This window comes from Schistocerca piceifrons, chromosome 7 (genome assembly GCF_021461385.2).
Source record: "Schistocerca piceifrons isolate TAMUIC-IGC-003096 chromosome 7, iqSchPice1.1, whole genome shotgun sequence".
NCBI classification, from domain to species: domain Eukaryota; kingdom Metazoa; phylum Arthropoda; class Insecta; order Orthoptera; family Acrididae; genus Schistocerca; species Schistocerca piceifrons.
In genome coordinates, this window is record NC_060144.1 from 389,782,708 (window position 1) to 389,796,399 (window position 13,692).

The window sequence follows — 13,692 nt, forward strand, 5'->3', positions numbered from 1 at the left end:
ATGTGTTCTGTGAAGTCAAAATGGGAGTCCATGGAGGGAAGACGACGTTCTTTTCGCGAAACATTATTGATAAAGTTCGTACGAGTAGCATTTGCAACTCATTGCTTGGCAATTCTACTGCCACCAATTTACATTTGAAGTTAGTACCAAACAGGCAAGGTAAGAGAAATTAGGGCTAATATGGACTCATGTGAACTATCATTTTTCCCTCGCTCCATTTGCGAGTGGAGCAGGAAAGGGAATGACTAGCAGTGGCACAAGGTACCCTCCGCCATGCACCGTATAGTGGCTTACGGAGTTTGTATTTAGATACATCCGGAGATGTGGAATGGTATTTGTCTGGATTGTTATTAATTCTGTGGCTTTCACTTCTTCGCAATTTCGTTCTTTAAGCCTAACGAGGTCTACACTACATTAATTTAAGGATCTCGTTTTTGGAATCCACTCTTTTTAATTAAAACTTTGTCATGCCTTGTCAGTCTTGATGTGAATAAGAAGGCAGGTGCCGTCAGGTGCGGATGTTATCAAACCATCACTTTAATAACTGAAGTTTGCAACATACTAAAACGAGTAATTTACAGTATAATGGAAACAATGGTAGAAGCTGACCTCAGTTACGATCACTTGCGGCAATACTGACGCTACCAAAATGATCAGCCAGAACGTTAAGACCACGTACCTAATAGCCGGGAAACAGCGGCGGCGCGTCGAAATATGGTAGCAATGAGGCCTTGGTAGGTCGCTGGACGGTGATGGCACCACATTTGGACACACAAGTCGCCTAATCCCCACAAATTTCTGTCAGGGGGGCGATGAGCTCTGACGTCACGTTCAGTCACATCCCAGATGTCTTCGAAGGAGATCAGATCTGGTGAGTTGGAGTGGGGGGGGGGGGGGTAGCACATCAATTGTTCCTCGAACCACTCTATCACAATCATGGCCTCGTGACATGGTGCATTATCTTGCTGAAAAATGAAACTGCCGTCGAGAACATCACGGTGCCTTGTACGAGCTTCATTGGACCCATGGATGCCCACATGAATGTTTCCCAGAGCATAATGGAACTACCACCAGCACCAGAATAGGTTTCAAGGAACTGTTCCCCTGGAAGACGACGGATTCGCGTCCTCCCATCGGCATAACGATGAAGGTATCGGGATTCATCAGACTATGCAACGTTGTGCCACCGCGCCAACGTCCAGTGCCGATGATCACGTTCCCATTTCAGTCTTAGTTGCCGAAGTCGTGGTGTTAACATTGGCAAATGCATGAATCGTTGGCTGCGGTGGCCCATCATTAGAAGTGTTCGGTGCGCTGTGTGGTTAAACACACTTGTACTCTGCCCAGCATTAAAGCTAGTTTCACCACAGTCCGCCGCCTTTCCTGGTTTACCAATCTGCCCAGCCTACTACGTCTGGAATTGGTTTCACCTTGGTTTCGTCATGTGTTGAAGACTCTCACCACAGCACTCCACGAACAGCCGAGTCCTGCAGTTTCCGAAATGCTCGTGCCGAGCAGTCTGCCTTTGGTCAAAGTGAGATAGGTCGCTCGCCTTCCCCATTCTACAAAAGGACAGCACACTCACTGATCATACATATACCGTGCGTGTATCTGACTAGCAGTCGTTCCACGCCAGGTGGCGCTGCTATCGTCCGGATGGGTTTATATCGATAGTAGGTCGGTGTTCATAATGATCTGCCTGATCAGTGTATTTACGTTAGAAGATAGACTTAAGAAAGGAAAAACTACGTTTATAGCATTTGTAGTTTTACAGAAAATGTGTGAATATATTAACTAGAATGACTACTCTTTGAAATTCTGTAGGTAAGAGTGACAAAATACAGGGAGCGCGAAGTTATACACCACTTGCACAAAAACCGTCTGGGAAAGCAAGTATGGCTTTTCACTCTCTACCCAGATGCAAACTACCCTTGAGCTCTGAGAGCTCGAGAATTTCGCCGCCTTCCCGCAGGATCTAGCACGTGCTGAAGTCTAGTGCTTGTGGTGGTGCTGGTGGTTGTAATATGTATTGGACGCTCAACAGCGATATCATCCGCTCTCTTACTAAACTTACTGGAGAGGAATGTGGTTATCGGTGATTAGCAGTTGTGTAACAACGTCACTAAAGTCATTGAAATTAATCTATATCAAAACGTAGGTTAATATGTTCCTGAGTTGGCGGCAGTTCATTCAGACATTTGAGAGGAAACAGCGCTATTCAATATTCTGAATTTCTCTAAAAACGGAAGTTTCAAACTTGAAATTTTGAAAGCATATGTAGTTGAACACAAACATCACTTTGAGGCCGCTGCAGAATATCTTCATTATTTTCTGAGTTACTTCATAAAATGTGAAATTACGAGGGCTCTTCGAAAAGTAAGATCCGATCTGGCGCGAAACGGAAACCACAGTGAAAATCCTATGAAGCTTTCCACAGACGTGTTGGGCAGTGTCCCTAATATCTCCGTCGATCGCGTCACGTCGCTCGTTTCAGTTCTGACCGCACAGTGAGCACGTAAAGATTCCTAGAAAATAGGGCCTCCCACCAAGTTTAAGGGCCTTGTGACAGAGTTCGGATGCTTTCTTGCAGCTCCACATAACATAATTATCGCGCGTTTCGTTCTTTATGACAATTCTCGGCAGAAGTGTGCGTGGGCGACGAAGATGCTTTTGAAACGTTTTCGATGGGAAGTGTTTCATAACCCACGATACAGCCCATAATTGGCCCCCTCTGAGTTTCATCTCTTCTCACATGAACCACTAGCTATGAAGACAACATTCTGGCACAGAATGAGAATTGGGGAAAAGCACAGGCTGGTGCCTTTTATGACGAGGGTACTGGAAAGTTGGTACAACGATGTCTAATTTGTAGCGGCAACTTTGTAAAGAAGCAGCTGGAAGGTGTAACTAACCTTTGTAAGCAAAACGTTTTTGATTTTCACGGTGGTTTCATTTCGCACCCGATCGGACCTTACTTTTCGAGTAGCCCTGACAGATGGAAAAACAAAAAAACTATACAAGGTGTAACGGATTTAAGTGCAGATATTTTATATGTGCTACCTTAATTTGTACATACAAAACTGTGTTGGTTGTCTTTTCTCTGTGTCGAATAGTCTTCCAACAAACACGTAACAAACTTTACAACCCGATGTTTTCTTCATAGTCATAACTGCGCCACTAAGTGGGCCGCACCTGACAGTGTGGAGCAGCCACATTGCGGCCAGGTGCCACACTTCAACAGCTACCCTGCTGCCCCAGGGAATATAAGCATTAATGGCTTGCTCTTGCCACATGTGCTTGGAGATACTAACCAACCTAAAAACACACTACTTCTAATAGCAGTAATTATTACTCAGCAAATGAACCAAATACTGACGTAGCGTTGTTCAGTACGCTGTTTTCGGTCACCATTAAACATATCTGCACTCACACCATGTATATACAAGGTGTTTCACAGTTCTTGTTACAGTCCTCTAGGGATCATAGAGGGGGAATTAATAGATAAAATTTTGATAAGTAACCCAAATCCGGAGATAATAGTGTTTCGATTTGAAATAAGTTTGAAGACTGGAGCACTTGTAAATCTCGAGCTTCACATTTTCTCAATATGGGCTGCTTTTCCGAGAAAAGATTGTATACATCCAGTATATGCCCCAGAGTCCTGCAACAGACGGACGTCAGCTGTAACGGATTTTTTATTTATTTGGTCTTCCGAGTAGCAACTCGATTTAACCCTCAATAACACATAGTTACAATTTATTTATTTATTTACACGTCAAGTTCCGTAGGACCAAATTGAGGAGCAATTATTCAAGGTCATGGAACGTGTCAGTACATGAAATTACAATATAAAAGTAAAAACGGATAAAAATAAAATGTTTATCAACCCAAAAAAAGTCAGTCCATAAGTTTAAGTGAACGCAGTCAATAATACAACAAGAAAAAGCTTAATTTTTCAAGGAACTCCACGACAGAATAGAAGGAGTGATCCCTGAGGAAACTCTACAGTTTCGATTTGAAAGCGCGTGGATTACTGCCAAGATTTTTGAATTAGAGTGGCAGCTTATTGAGAATGGAAGCAGCAATGTACTGCACACCTTTCTGCACAAGAGTTAAGTAAGTCCGATCCAAATGCCAAGTATTAACTGAGTGAAAGCTGCTTATTTTTGGGAATAAGCTAATATTGTTAACACGAATTGACAGTAAGGAATATATATATTGAGAGGCCAATGTCAAAATACCCAGACTCGTGAACAGGGGTCGACAAGAGGTTCGTGAACTTACACCACTTATTACCCGAACCGGCCGTTTCTGAGCCAAAAATATCCTTTTAGAATGGGAAGAGTTGCCCCAAAATATAATACCATAGCGGGCCGCTGTGGCCAAGCGGTTCTAGGCACTTCAGTCCGGAACCGCGCGACTGCTACGGTCGCAGGTTCGAATCCGGCCTCGGACATGGATGTGTGTGATATCCTTAGGTTAGTTGGTGTACGTAGTTCTAAGTTCTAGGGGACTGATGACCTCAGATGTTAAGTCCCATACTCCTCAGAGCCATTTGAACAATTTTATAATACCGTATGACATAAGCGAATGAGAGTAAGCAAAGTTGACTAATTTTGGACTCGAACGATCACTCACTTCAGATACCGGTCGAATAGTAAAAATGGCAGCATTAAGTCTTTGAACAAGATCCTGAACGCGGGGTTTCCACGACAGTCTACTATCTATCTGAACATCTAGAAATATGAACTGTTCAGTTTCACTAATCGCCCATTATGTGAAATTAAAACGTCAGGGTTTATTGAACTGTGTGTTAGAAACTGTAAAAACATAGTCTTACTGTGATTTAGCGTTAGTTTATTTTCTACATGCTATGAACTTAGGTCATGATCTGCACTATTTGAAACCGAGCCAATCCTGCACACAACATCCCTTACTACCAAGTTAGCGTCATCGCCAAACAGAAATATTTTGGAGTTACCTGTAAGCTAGAGGGCATGTCATTCATATAAATAAGGAACAGGAGTGGCCCCAACAGTGATCCTTGGGGCACCCTCCTCCCCTCCCCCCCCCCCCCCCCCCCCACTTGACTGTATCCCACTCATAGCCCACATCACATCCATTCTCAACATTATGAATAATGACCTTTTGCTGTCTGTTGCTAAAGTAAGAGGTGAACCAATTGTGAGCTCCTCCCCGTATTCTGTAATGGTCCAACTTTTGGAGCAATATTTTCTGATCAACACAATCAAACGCCTTAGTTAAATAAAAAAATATGCCTAACGTTCGAAACCTTTTGTTTAACCCATCCAGTACCTCACAGAGAACAGAGAATACAGCATTTTCAGTTGTTAAGCGACTTCTAAAGCCGAACTGTACATTTGATAGCAAATCATGTGATATAAAATGATCAACTAGCCTTACATGCACAGCCTTTTAAATAACTTTAGCAAACACTGTATGCATAGAAATAAATCTAAAACGATCTGCATTATCACTTTCTCCCTTTTTATAAAGCTGTTTCACTATTGAGTACTTTAATCGTTCAGGAAACTGACAATTCCTTAAGGAAAAACTACAAATACGGCTAAATACTGGGATAACGTGTGCAGCACAGTACTTTAATATTCTGCGAGGCATTCCATCATAGCCATGAGAGTCCTTAGTCTTCAGTGATTTAATTATGGACTCAATGTCTGATTTTGTATCGTCGACCTTATACTGCTGTACAGACACTTTCTTCACAACTGACCATATGGTTTTAATTTTATCCTGTGAATTAGCTATTCTATTTGCGTCTTCCTAATAACATTTTTAAGCACCTTACAATACTGTTTGTAATTGGCTACTGCAGCTTGACTGTGACTACTTCTAACATTTTGATATAATTCCCGCTTTGTTCTACATGATATCCTTATTCCACTAGTCAGTCACCCGGGCTGCCTATTACTGCTAGTTCCAGTTTAGAACGCTCTAATGGAAAGCAACTCTCAAAGAGCATGAGAAATGTGTTAAGGAAAGCATTATATTTATCATCTATGTTATCGGCACTATAAACATCCTGCCACTCTTGTTTCCTGACAACATTTAAAAAACTCTCTATTGCTGTTGGATTAACTTTCCTACACAGTATGTAATTACATGTGACATTTGTTTGAGCACAAAAGCCTTTTAGTGTTAAAATTTGTGCATCATGGTTTGAAAGGCCATTCACACCAGAATGCCCATCTTATAATGAAGAATGAATAAAAATGTTGTCAACAGTTGTGCTACTGTTACCCTGCACCCTAGTTGGAAAAAGCACAATCTGCGTCAGATCATATGAATTTAGGAGACCTACCAACATCCTTTTTCTTGCCCCATATATACAAAATTAATATTGAAGTCACCACATATAACTAATTACTGGTACTTCCTACAAAGTGAATCAAGAACCCTCTCTAGCTTGAGCAGAAATGCTCTGAAGTCGGAGTTAGGGGACCTATAAACAACAACAATTAGAAGTTTAGTTTCACTAAATTCAACTAACGCTGCACAACATTCAAATATCTGTTCAGTGCAGCGTCGTGATACGTCTATGGACTCAAATGGAATACTGTTTTTTACATACAGAAGCATTCCTCCACCCCGCAAGGAACTCCTTGAGAAACAGCCAGCTAATCTGTAGCCTGGTAAAGGAAGCCTCTGAATTGTCAAATTATTTAAGTGGTGCTCCAACATACCAATAATCAACATCTATAAGCAGTTCACTAACTTTATCTCTAATATCTCTTATATTTTGATGAAATATGATAATTCCTTCTCTAATTCCTTCTCTACCTGGAAACATGATATCCTCTGAAGGTGAGCCCTTAGCTAGAGGGACTTCCTTTAAGCAGGTATACCTATCAGCTGACTTAAATCTAAAAAAAAGGTGCCGCTCTAACACCAACTACTACAGGAATTTTTCCACGAGTGATGCCACCACCACCCACTACACTGTCACCTATAAGGTTTGCCAGCCTCCTCTTCCCATACCTGCTGAGGTGGAGGCCATGCCTAATGAAACCCGATCTTCTGATGGAACCAACTGGCACCACTGAAATGTGACCCATGCCCTCTGCCAACAGCGCCCTCTCTAGCCCATGTTAACGTGCCTAACAGCCGCATTAAGACGAGGCCGATCATGACGCTGAAACAGTTGCACGAAATGCACGTTAGTGCCACCAGTTTGAGTAGCTATCTTTACCAGGTCACAACCTACATGATATTCTCTGTCCCTATCAAGACTGTTCCCTGCTCCACCCACTATCACTACCTGATCCTCTTTCGTAAAATTCCTACATAACTCCCCTACGCTGTCAGTCATCTGAACCAACCATGCACTAGGCTTCACAATGCTGGTGACCTATTACTCACTCCCCAACATTTCCTGCAACTGCTGGCCCACACCTCTACCGTGCGAACTACCTAGCAGCACAACCTTCTTCTTGCTGTTAGACATTGCAACTGACCTAGGCCTCCTAATTGCTGAAGACTGCTGCATGTTCCCTAGATCTACAGCTAAAAAGGCTCCTCTCCCCTCAACTCTGACAGTAGGTCAAATCTATTGCATTTATGCAAAGTATAACTGTCTGAATACTTCCTCCTGCTAGCTGCCTTCTTGCCAACTGCCAGTTCCCCATTCCCCACCACCCTTCACCCTCCTCAACCTGTCTAGTTCCTCCTTTGCGCGTTGTAACTGCACCTGAAGGTCACAGATCGTATGCTCCTTCTCCTCTATGAACTTATTTCTACTAAAGATTCTGCATTCCCAGGAGAGGATCTCGTAGAATGTCCACTGGCTTCCGCACTGCATTCCCCCCATTGAAAATACTTTGAAAAAATCCCACAGCGTAACCCACCACCCACAAACCTACAACAGAGCCCACACTTATCGTTCATGGTAAAATTTTACAGTTGCTGAAAAAAAACTATACGTCTACGTTATCTAAGCTCAGTACCTAAGTACAATGTACATAGAATTGAACAAAACAAGACAGAAATGCATATTTTCCAGTAGAGAAAGCTCAAACCGCCCCGGCTGTGTTCAACAATTAGAATAAAAGGTTGTTAAAATTGTGTTGAGTTACAGTCACATCATTCCTGAAATATTTTCAGAAGCAAGACAGAAAAATAGAATATGTACGATATTAAAACTTACAGATTGTGCCCAGTACTCTTAAGCGGCTTAACAGTCACTTTATGAAGGCGAATGTCTTTGTAAACAAAAGAGAAGTAGCTGATTGAGGAAGGTGGTATCCCAAACTCAGCAATGTCCTCAGAAACTCCAACTCTTTGCAGTCAAATTTGAGACATGTCGTTGACATCAGGTTCCGACTCAGGATCACACTCACTTGCCGGTGAAGCGTAAACGTTGATCCAATGTAGATGTTGAGGAAAAGAGGCGTCATTGAAGCGAAGTCGTATCATAGGAGAAATCGTGGATCGGTCCAAGTGTGTCCTCATGTAATACGGATGTGAAGGAATCTGAGGTTGGAGCACTGAGTAATAGCTGCCTTCCATTTGCTGCGAGACGTCCCACATCTCTTGCCATTGTTTGTTTGCGTGACCCTTGGCCACACGTAAGTAGCCACTGTAAGGTAATTTCAAATCCGGGACAGTGCGTAAAGATGTCGCTTGCTTGGCTAATGCATCAACTTCCTCGTTATGTAGGATACCTGCGCGGGAAGGCACCCACAGCAAATGGATTGTCCGCCCCATCCGTGTGCTGCGAAAATATTCCGAAGCCAGTTCAAAATATAGCGGTTAGTAGTTTTGTTCCATGTCCAGTGCTGAATACTTTGAGGGGCGCTTTGAGAGTCAGACACAATTAATACCTTGGGGAAGGAAGCGGAAGAGACAAACTTAAGAGCTTCCAGAAGTGCCACTTTCTCCGCTGTAATTATAAAAACGCTTGGGGGCAGTTTGAAGGTTTTCCGGATCTGAATCTGAGGGCAAAGAAATGCATTCCAGTATACTATTCGTGCGGAATTTTGGATCCATCGGTATATACACAGAGAAAACCAGGCCACTGAGCTGCAACAAGATGACTGAATCCACTACTGACATTAGTACTTTCCAAATAGTTTATATTAAAATAATAGATTGGAATATGATAGCTGAGCGTATGAAGATATCAGTCAAAAAGAGACAAATGCCGGGAAAATCGTATAGAGGTTAAGAGAGGTGACCAAGTGTCAAAATTGGTGCAAAAGGCCGGAGCCTTATTCCTTCTGCAGGAGGCAGTCCATAGTCGGTAAATGCAATCTCTACTTTGGTAGACAGAACTATCCATAAACGACATGTCTTGAATGTAGAATTTATCCGGTAACATTTGGCTTCTAATCTTCAAGAGCATCTCCCCTGCTTCCTCAAAATGACCATTAGCTGGCGTAGACCTCATGGCTCCAAGACAGATATGAATGGCTCTGTATTGAAGAGTATCTATGTTTGGTGAGATGAACCTTTGGCGCATTGTGCTACAGTCGACAGCTATAATCTTAATCGATATCGATTAATCCTCCTGTACACTATGAGTAAACTACTCTGGGGCCGTTCCCGACCACACACGGGTGAGTGATCGAATTATATTTAAGCCTTCTTCACACGTGACAACAATGGATCGGATGTGATGCGCCCAGCTTAACCGAGAGTCAAAAATCATCTCCAGAAATCGAGCGTGAGATTTTATGTGGAAAGTGTACTTTCCTCAGGTAGTATGATCATCAATGGGAGCCGATGTCGAGTTGTAAAGTAGACGATTACTGATATCTCAGCCTAAATCTCCAGGCTATTAGTTAAGGCTCACCGGCCACTTGACAATCTTCTTCTTCCGTGCAGATGCACAAACAGTGCCCGAACTCTTACGGGAATCGGCAACGCGCCGCGAATAATGAGTATAATGGGCGGGGGCGCTACGAATGTAGTGCGGGACAACACGTTGAGAATGTGGGTTTCGCGGGAGGCGTGCCAGATATAAATCCTTGCAGTCGCACTATCCTCTGTGTCCTCGGTGGCTCAGATTGATAGAGCGTCTGCCATGTATGCAGTAGATCCCGGGTTCGAGTCCCGGTCGGGGCACGCATTTTCATCTGCCCCCGTTGACGTATGTCAACGCCTGTAAGCAGCTAAGGGTTTTCATTTCATTGTAATTTATTAATAAATAGCGACTCATCAATATATGGAAAGGCTGTGAGTAATGCCGCTTTGGCCTGAAGATGCGAACGGCAGTGGAATGAACACAGGCATCGTCTGCATACTTCAATATTTTTGTGGGGGGGAGTGATTATGCGCTCTAAATCATGCGTATAGAGTAGAGACGACGGGGCTTAAAATTGCACCCTGAGGCAAGCCCTGGCAGAAGAGAAATGGTCCGACCATGTTTCCATTGTAACGGACGTAAATGGTCCTTTGAGCGACCAGGGTACTGATGCCATAAATCATCCACGGAGGAACTTCGAACCCTGCCTGTTTGTCCAAGAGAACTTGTATACGAACGTGATGATACCACCCTTTTAACGTCCAGAAAGGCAGCGACCGCTATTTCTTTGTTTTGAAAGGCCGACGTAATATATATAGCAAGTAAATACAGATTGTCTATAGTCCCTTTACCTTTTCTGAAGCCGTATTGACTCAGTTTCACCAAATTATGATTTTCAAGCCACCATTCCAACCTCCTTTTAACCATTCATTCCAGAGTTTTGCCAAAACACTACAACAAAGCAGTCGCTCGATAATTAGAGGTCACATTTGGATCCTTGCCACTTTTCATAATTGGAATATTTGCTTTCGTCTTTCATGTTGATAAGAGGTCCTTGTGCATCCAGTACCGATTAAAAATGTGTAAGAGGAAATCTTTTGCCTCTGTCGCATAGAATAATGAATAAAATCAATACCAGGGCAACCGTCCCTCGATGGTTTAATAGCTTCGTTGAATTCTTTTTTGGAGAAAGGACGAAGGAGTACATGGTAACGGTTATCTTCAACAGGAGACGGTGATTCTAGAATGGGGCTGTGGGAGGAGCAAGTGTATCTATAAATTCCTCTAGCGAGACAGTGGTAGCAGGAGGGGGAGGGGGGGGGGAGACAGTCGGCTGGTTCTGAAAGCCTTTGTTTTATGACAGATGCTTGCCATACTGGTTTCATTATTGAGGGAAGAACGAAATTTTATCCAACTGTCCTTTTTCTTTCAGAAATTTGTTAGCTCACTCATTTTCTTTTCGAACAGCCAAGAAGTTATCCATAGTGGGATTTTGACGATAGATTTTTAAAGCAAGTCTGCGCTTAGCAACTTGTCGAGAGGATTCGGAATTCCACCAAGGAAGGTAACGGTGTTGCGTGACGGTGAACTCTTTTTCCTTAGGGATGTTGGCATCAGCTGCAGTATCCATAGCGTTGATTAAAACTTGATATGAATCTTCATCAAGCAAGTCACGTCTCATGTTTCAGAACGCCGGCCTAACTGCCCGTTTATAGGAGTCCCAGTTGGTTTCCTTGATTTTCCACGCACTGTTAGCGTAACATATGTGCGTAATATCAATGTTGATTTTGATGTCGAACTCTACTGAGAGATGATCGGATCCCACTGAATCTGTTTTAACGCGGCAGTTAGATAATTCGGTAAAACAGGGAGTGCAAAGCGTTACGCCGACAGCTGAGGGTCTACCGAAAGGTGAGGATACCATAGTAGAAGCCGTCATCGAGTATCGCTAGGTTATTGTCTTTGATAACATGCTTCAGTGTCCTGCTCTTTTTGTCATGTCTCCTCCCCATGCTACGAGGGTAATCCCAAAAGTAAAGACACCGCCATTCTGTTCAGAAAATTATGAAATGGCGTGATTGTTGCTTGGTGTAAGGTGTAAAGTGGAATGCCTAGATTTTGTAATCACGCTGTAACAGCATGCGTTCTCAGAAATGATAAGTTCACAAAGGTACATGAGTCACATTGGAACAACCGAAATAAAATGTTCAAACGTACCTACGTTCTGTATTTTAATTTAAGAAACCTACCTGTTACCAAATGTTGGTCTAAAATTGTGAGCTATATGTTTGTGACTATTACAGCGCCATCTATCACAAAGCGAAAAAACTTTATATTTCTTTACGTACTACACGTATGTGTAATAAATATGGGGGTTCCTATTTTAAAAAAAAACGCAGTTGATATCCGTTTGACCTATGGCAGTGCCATCTATCGGGCCAGCCATAGCGCCATCAGGTTTCCCCATTCAAGCTAGACGAGTTTCGTTCTTTGTAGTTCTTTCGTTTTTTCGTTTGGGGCTTATTTCGTAAGATATTTGGCCCGGTCACTATCAATGGACTACCCTACATATATAATGTCTGTAGAGAGAGAGAGAGAGAGAGAGAGAGAGAGAGAGACAGGGAGAGAGAGAGAGAGAGAGAGAGAGAGAGAGAGAGACGCAGGGCGCTGCTTGCTGGCTGCTGGCTGTCAGGCAGGCCGGTGCTTACATCTTGTTCTTCCTGAGTCGCGGCCGCGGCGCGGGAGGCTCTGACGTCACGCTCACCGCCGCCTCGCCCACAATGCGCACCGTGATGCCTGTAACCGAGAAACAGCTCAGTGTAGTACACAGTAACACATATCATGATGTCAGCATTTGTTATTACCAAATGAATTTGTATTTAGATATGGTGAATATGTATCTGACAAATTAAATATTACGTTATGTCATTGGAACAGGTCATCAGTTACTGTGGCCGTAATTCGAATTTGGTGGCACCGCTTAAAAATCAAGTTCGTCTTATTAAACAGTAGTAATTTATTCACTGTTTTGATATGAGAAATTCGTGTGTTTCCACAACAGATGAGTATGCAGATGAGAACTGAAATGAAATGAGCGTTTGGCGTCATTGACCGGGAGGCCCCTTGCGGGGCAGGTCCAGCCGCCTTGGTGCAGGTCTTCTTACATTCGACGCCACGTTGGGCGACCTGCGCGCTGGATAGGGATGAAATGATGACGGAGACAGCACAACACCCAGTCCCTGAGCGGAGAAAATCCCCGACCCAGCCGGGAATCGAACCCGGGCCCGTAGGACGGCAATCTGTCACGCTGACCACTTTTGTTGTTTTTTTAGGTGTTGTAGGTCAGGGGGCAGAGTGAGCATGGGTCGTACTTGGAGGCCTGGCCACGTTCTCCCCGTCTCCTGACATGATAAGGAAGAGGCAGCGGGAAGGAAACAGTGCACATTTATGTAATTTTTTAATTATTAACAATATTATTTTATTTATTCATTTAATTTTAATGTCCCTAAAGAAAAATCATATATGAAAAAGAAGGGAAAGAAAAACAGGGCCAAAGTGACATCCTCGTCACTTCACTGGGAGTAAATCCTATCCCTCGAAGCAACGTAAATCTGGGACTCCCCACCGCTTGAGGGGGTTATGAAACATGCTGCCTAGAAAGTTCGCAAAATGCGTTTTATATTTAGAGTGACGTCGGATGATTTCGTGTTGTTCTAGTAGATAATGCCAATAGTCCATGCCCGATATCAAGGTCCGCGAGAGCACGTAGTGCGATGTGTGTCCTCCAATCCAGCGGACTGCCGATGTTTTTTGTGAGGGGAAAAAGACAGCGTCAGGGAAAAATAAACCGTCCGTCGTGATCGTGGATTCGTCGGTGCGTCGGAGGAGGGCCATGATGCGTTGCGTCAACC

General features: G+C 43.3%; 1 protein-coding gene across 1 annotated transcript in view; it reads right to left on the reverse strand.

Annotated features, from left to right (window-relative positions):
- The window catches only part of LOC124805726 (arrestin domain-containing protein 17-like), a 381,347-nt gene that overhangs the window by 159,238 nt on the left and 208,417 nt on the right, over positions 1 to 13,692 (reverse strand). The window contains exon 3 of the mRNA XM_047266296.1: positions 12,490 to 12,577. Within this exon, the coding sequence (XP_047122252.1) occupies positions 12,490 to 12,577 (88 nt within the window). The remainder of the gene's footprint in view (positions 1 to 12,489; positions 12,578 to 13,692) is intronic.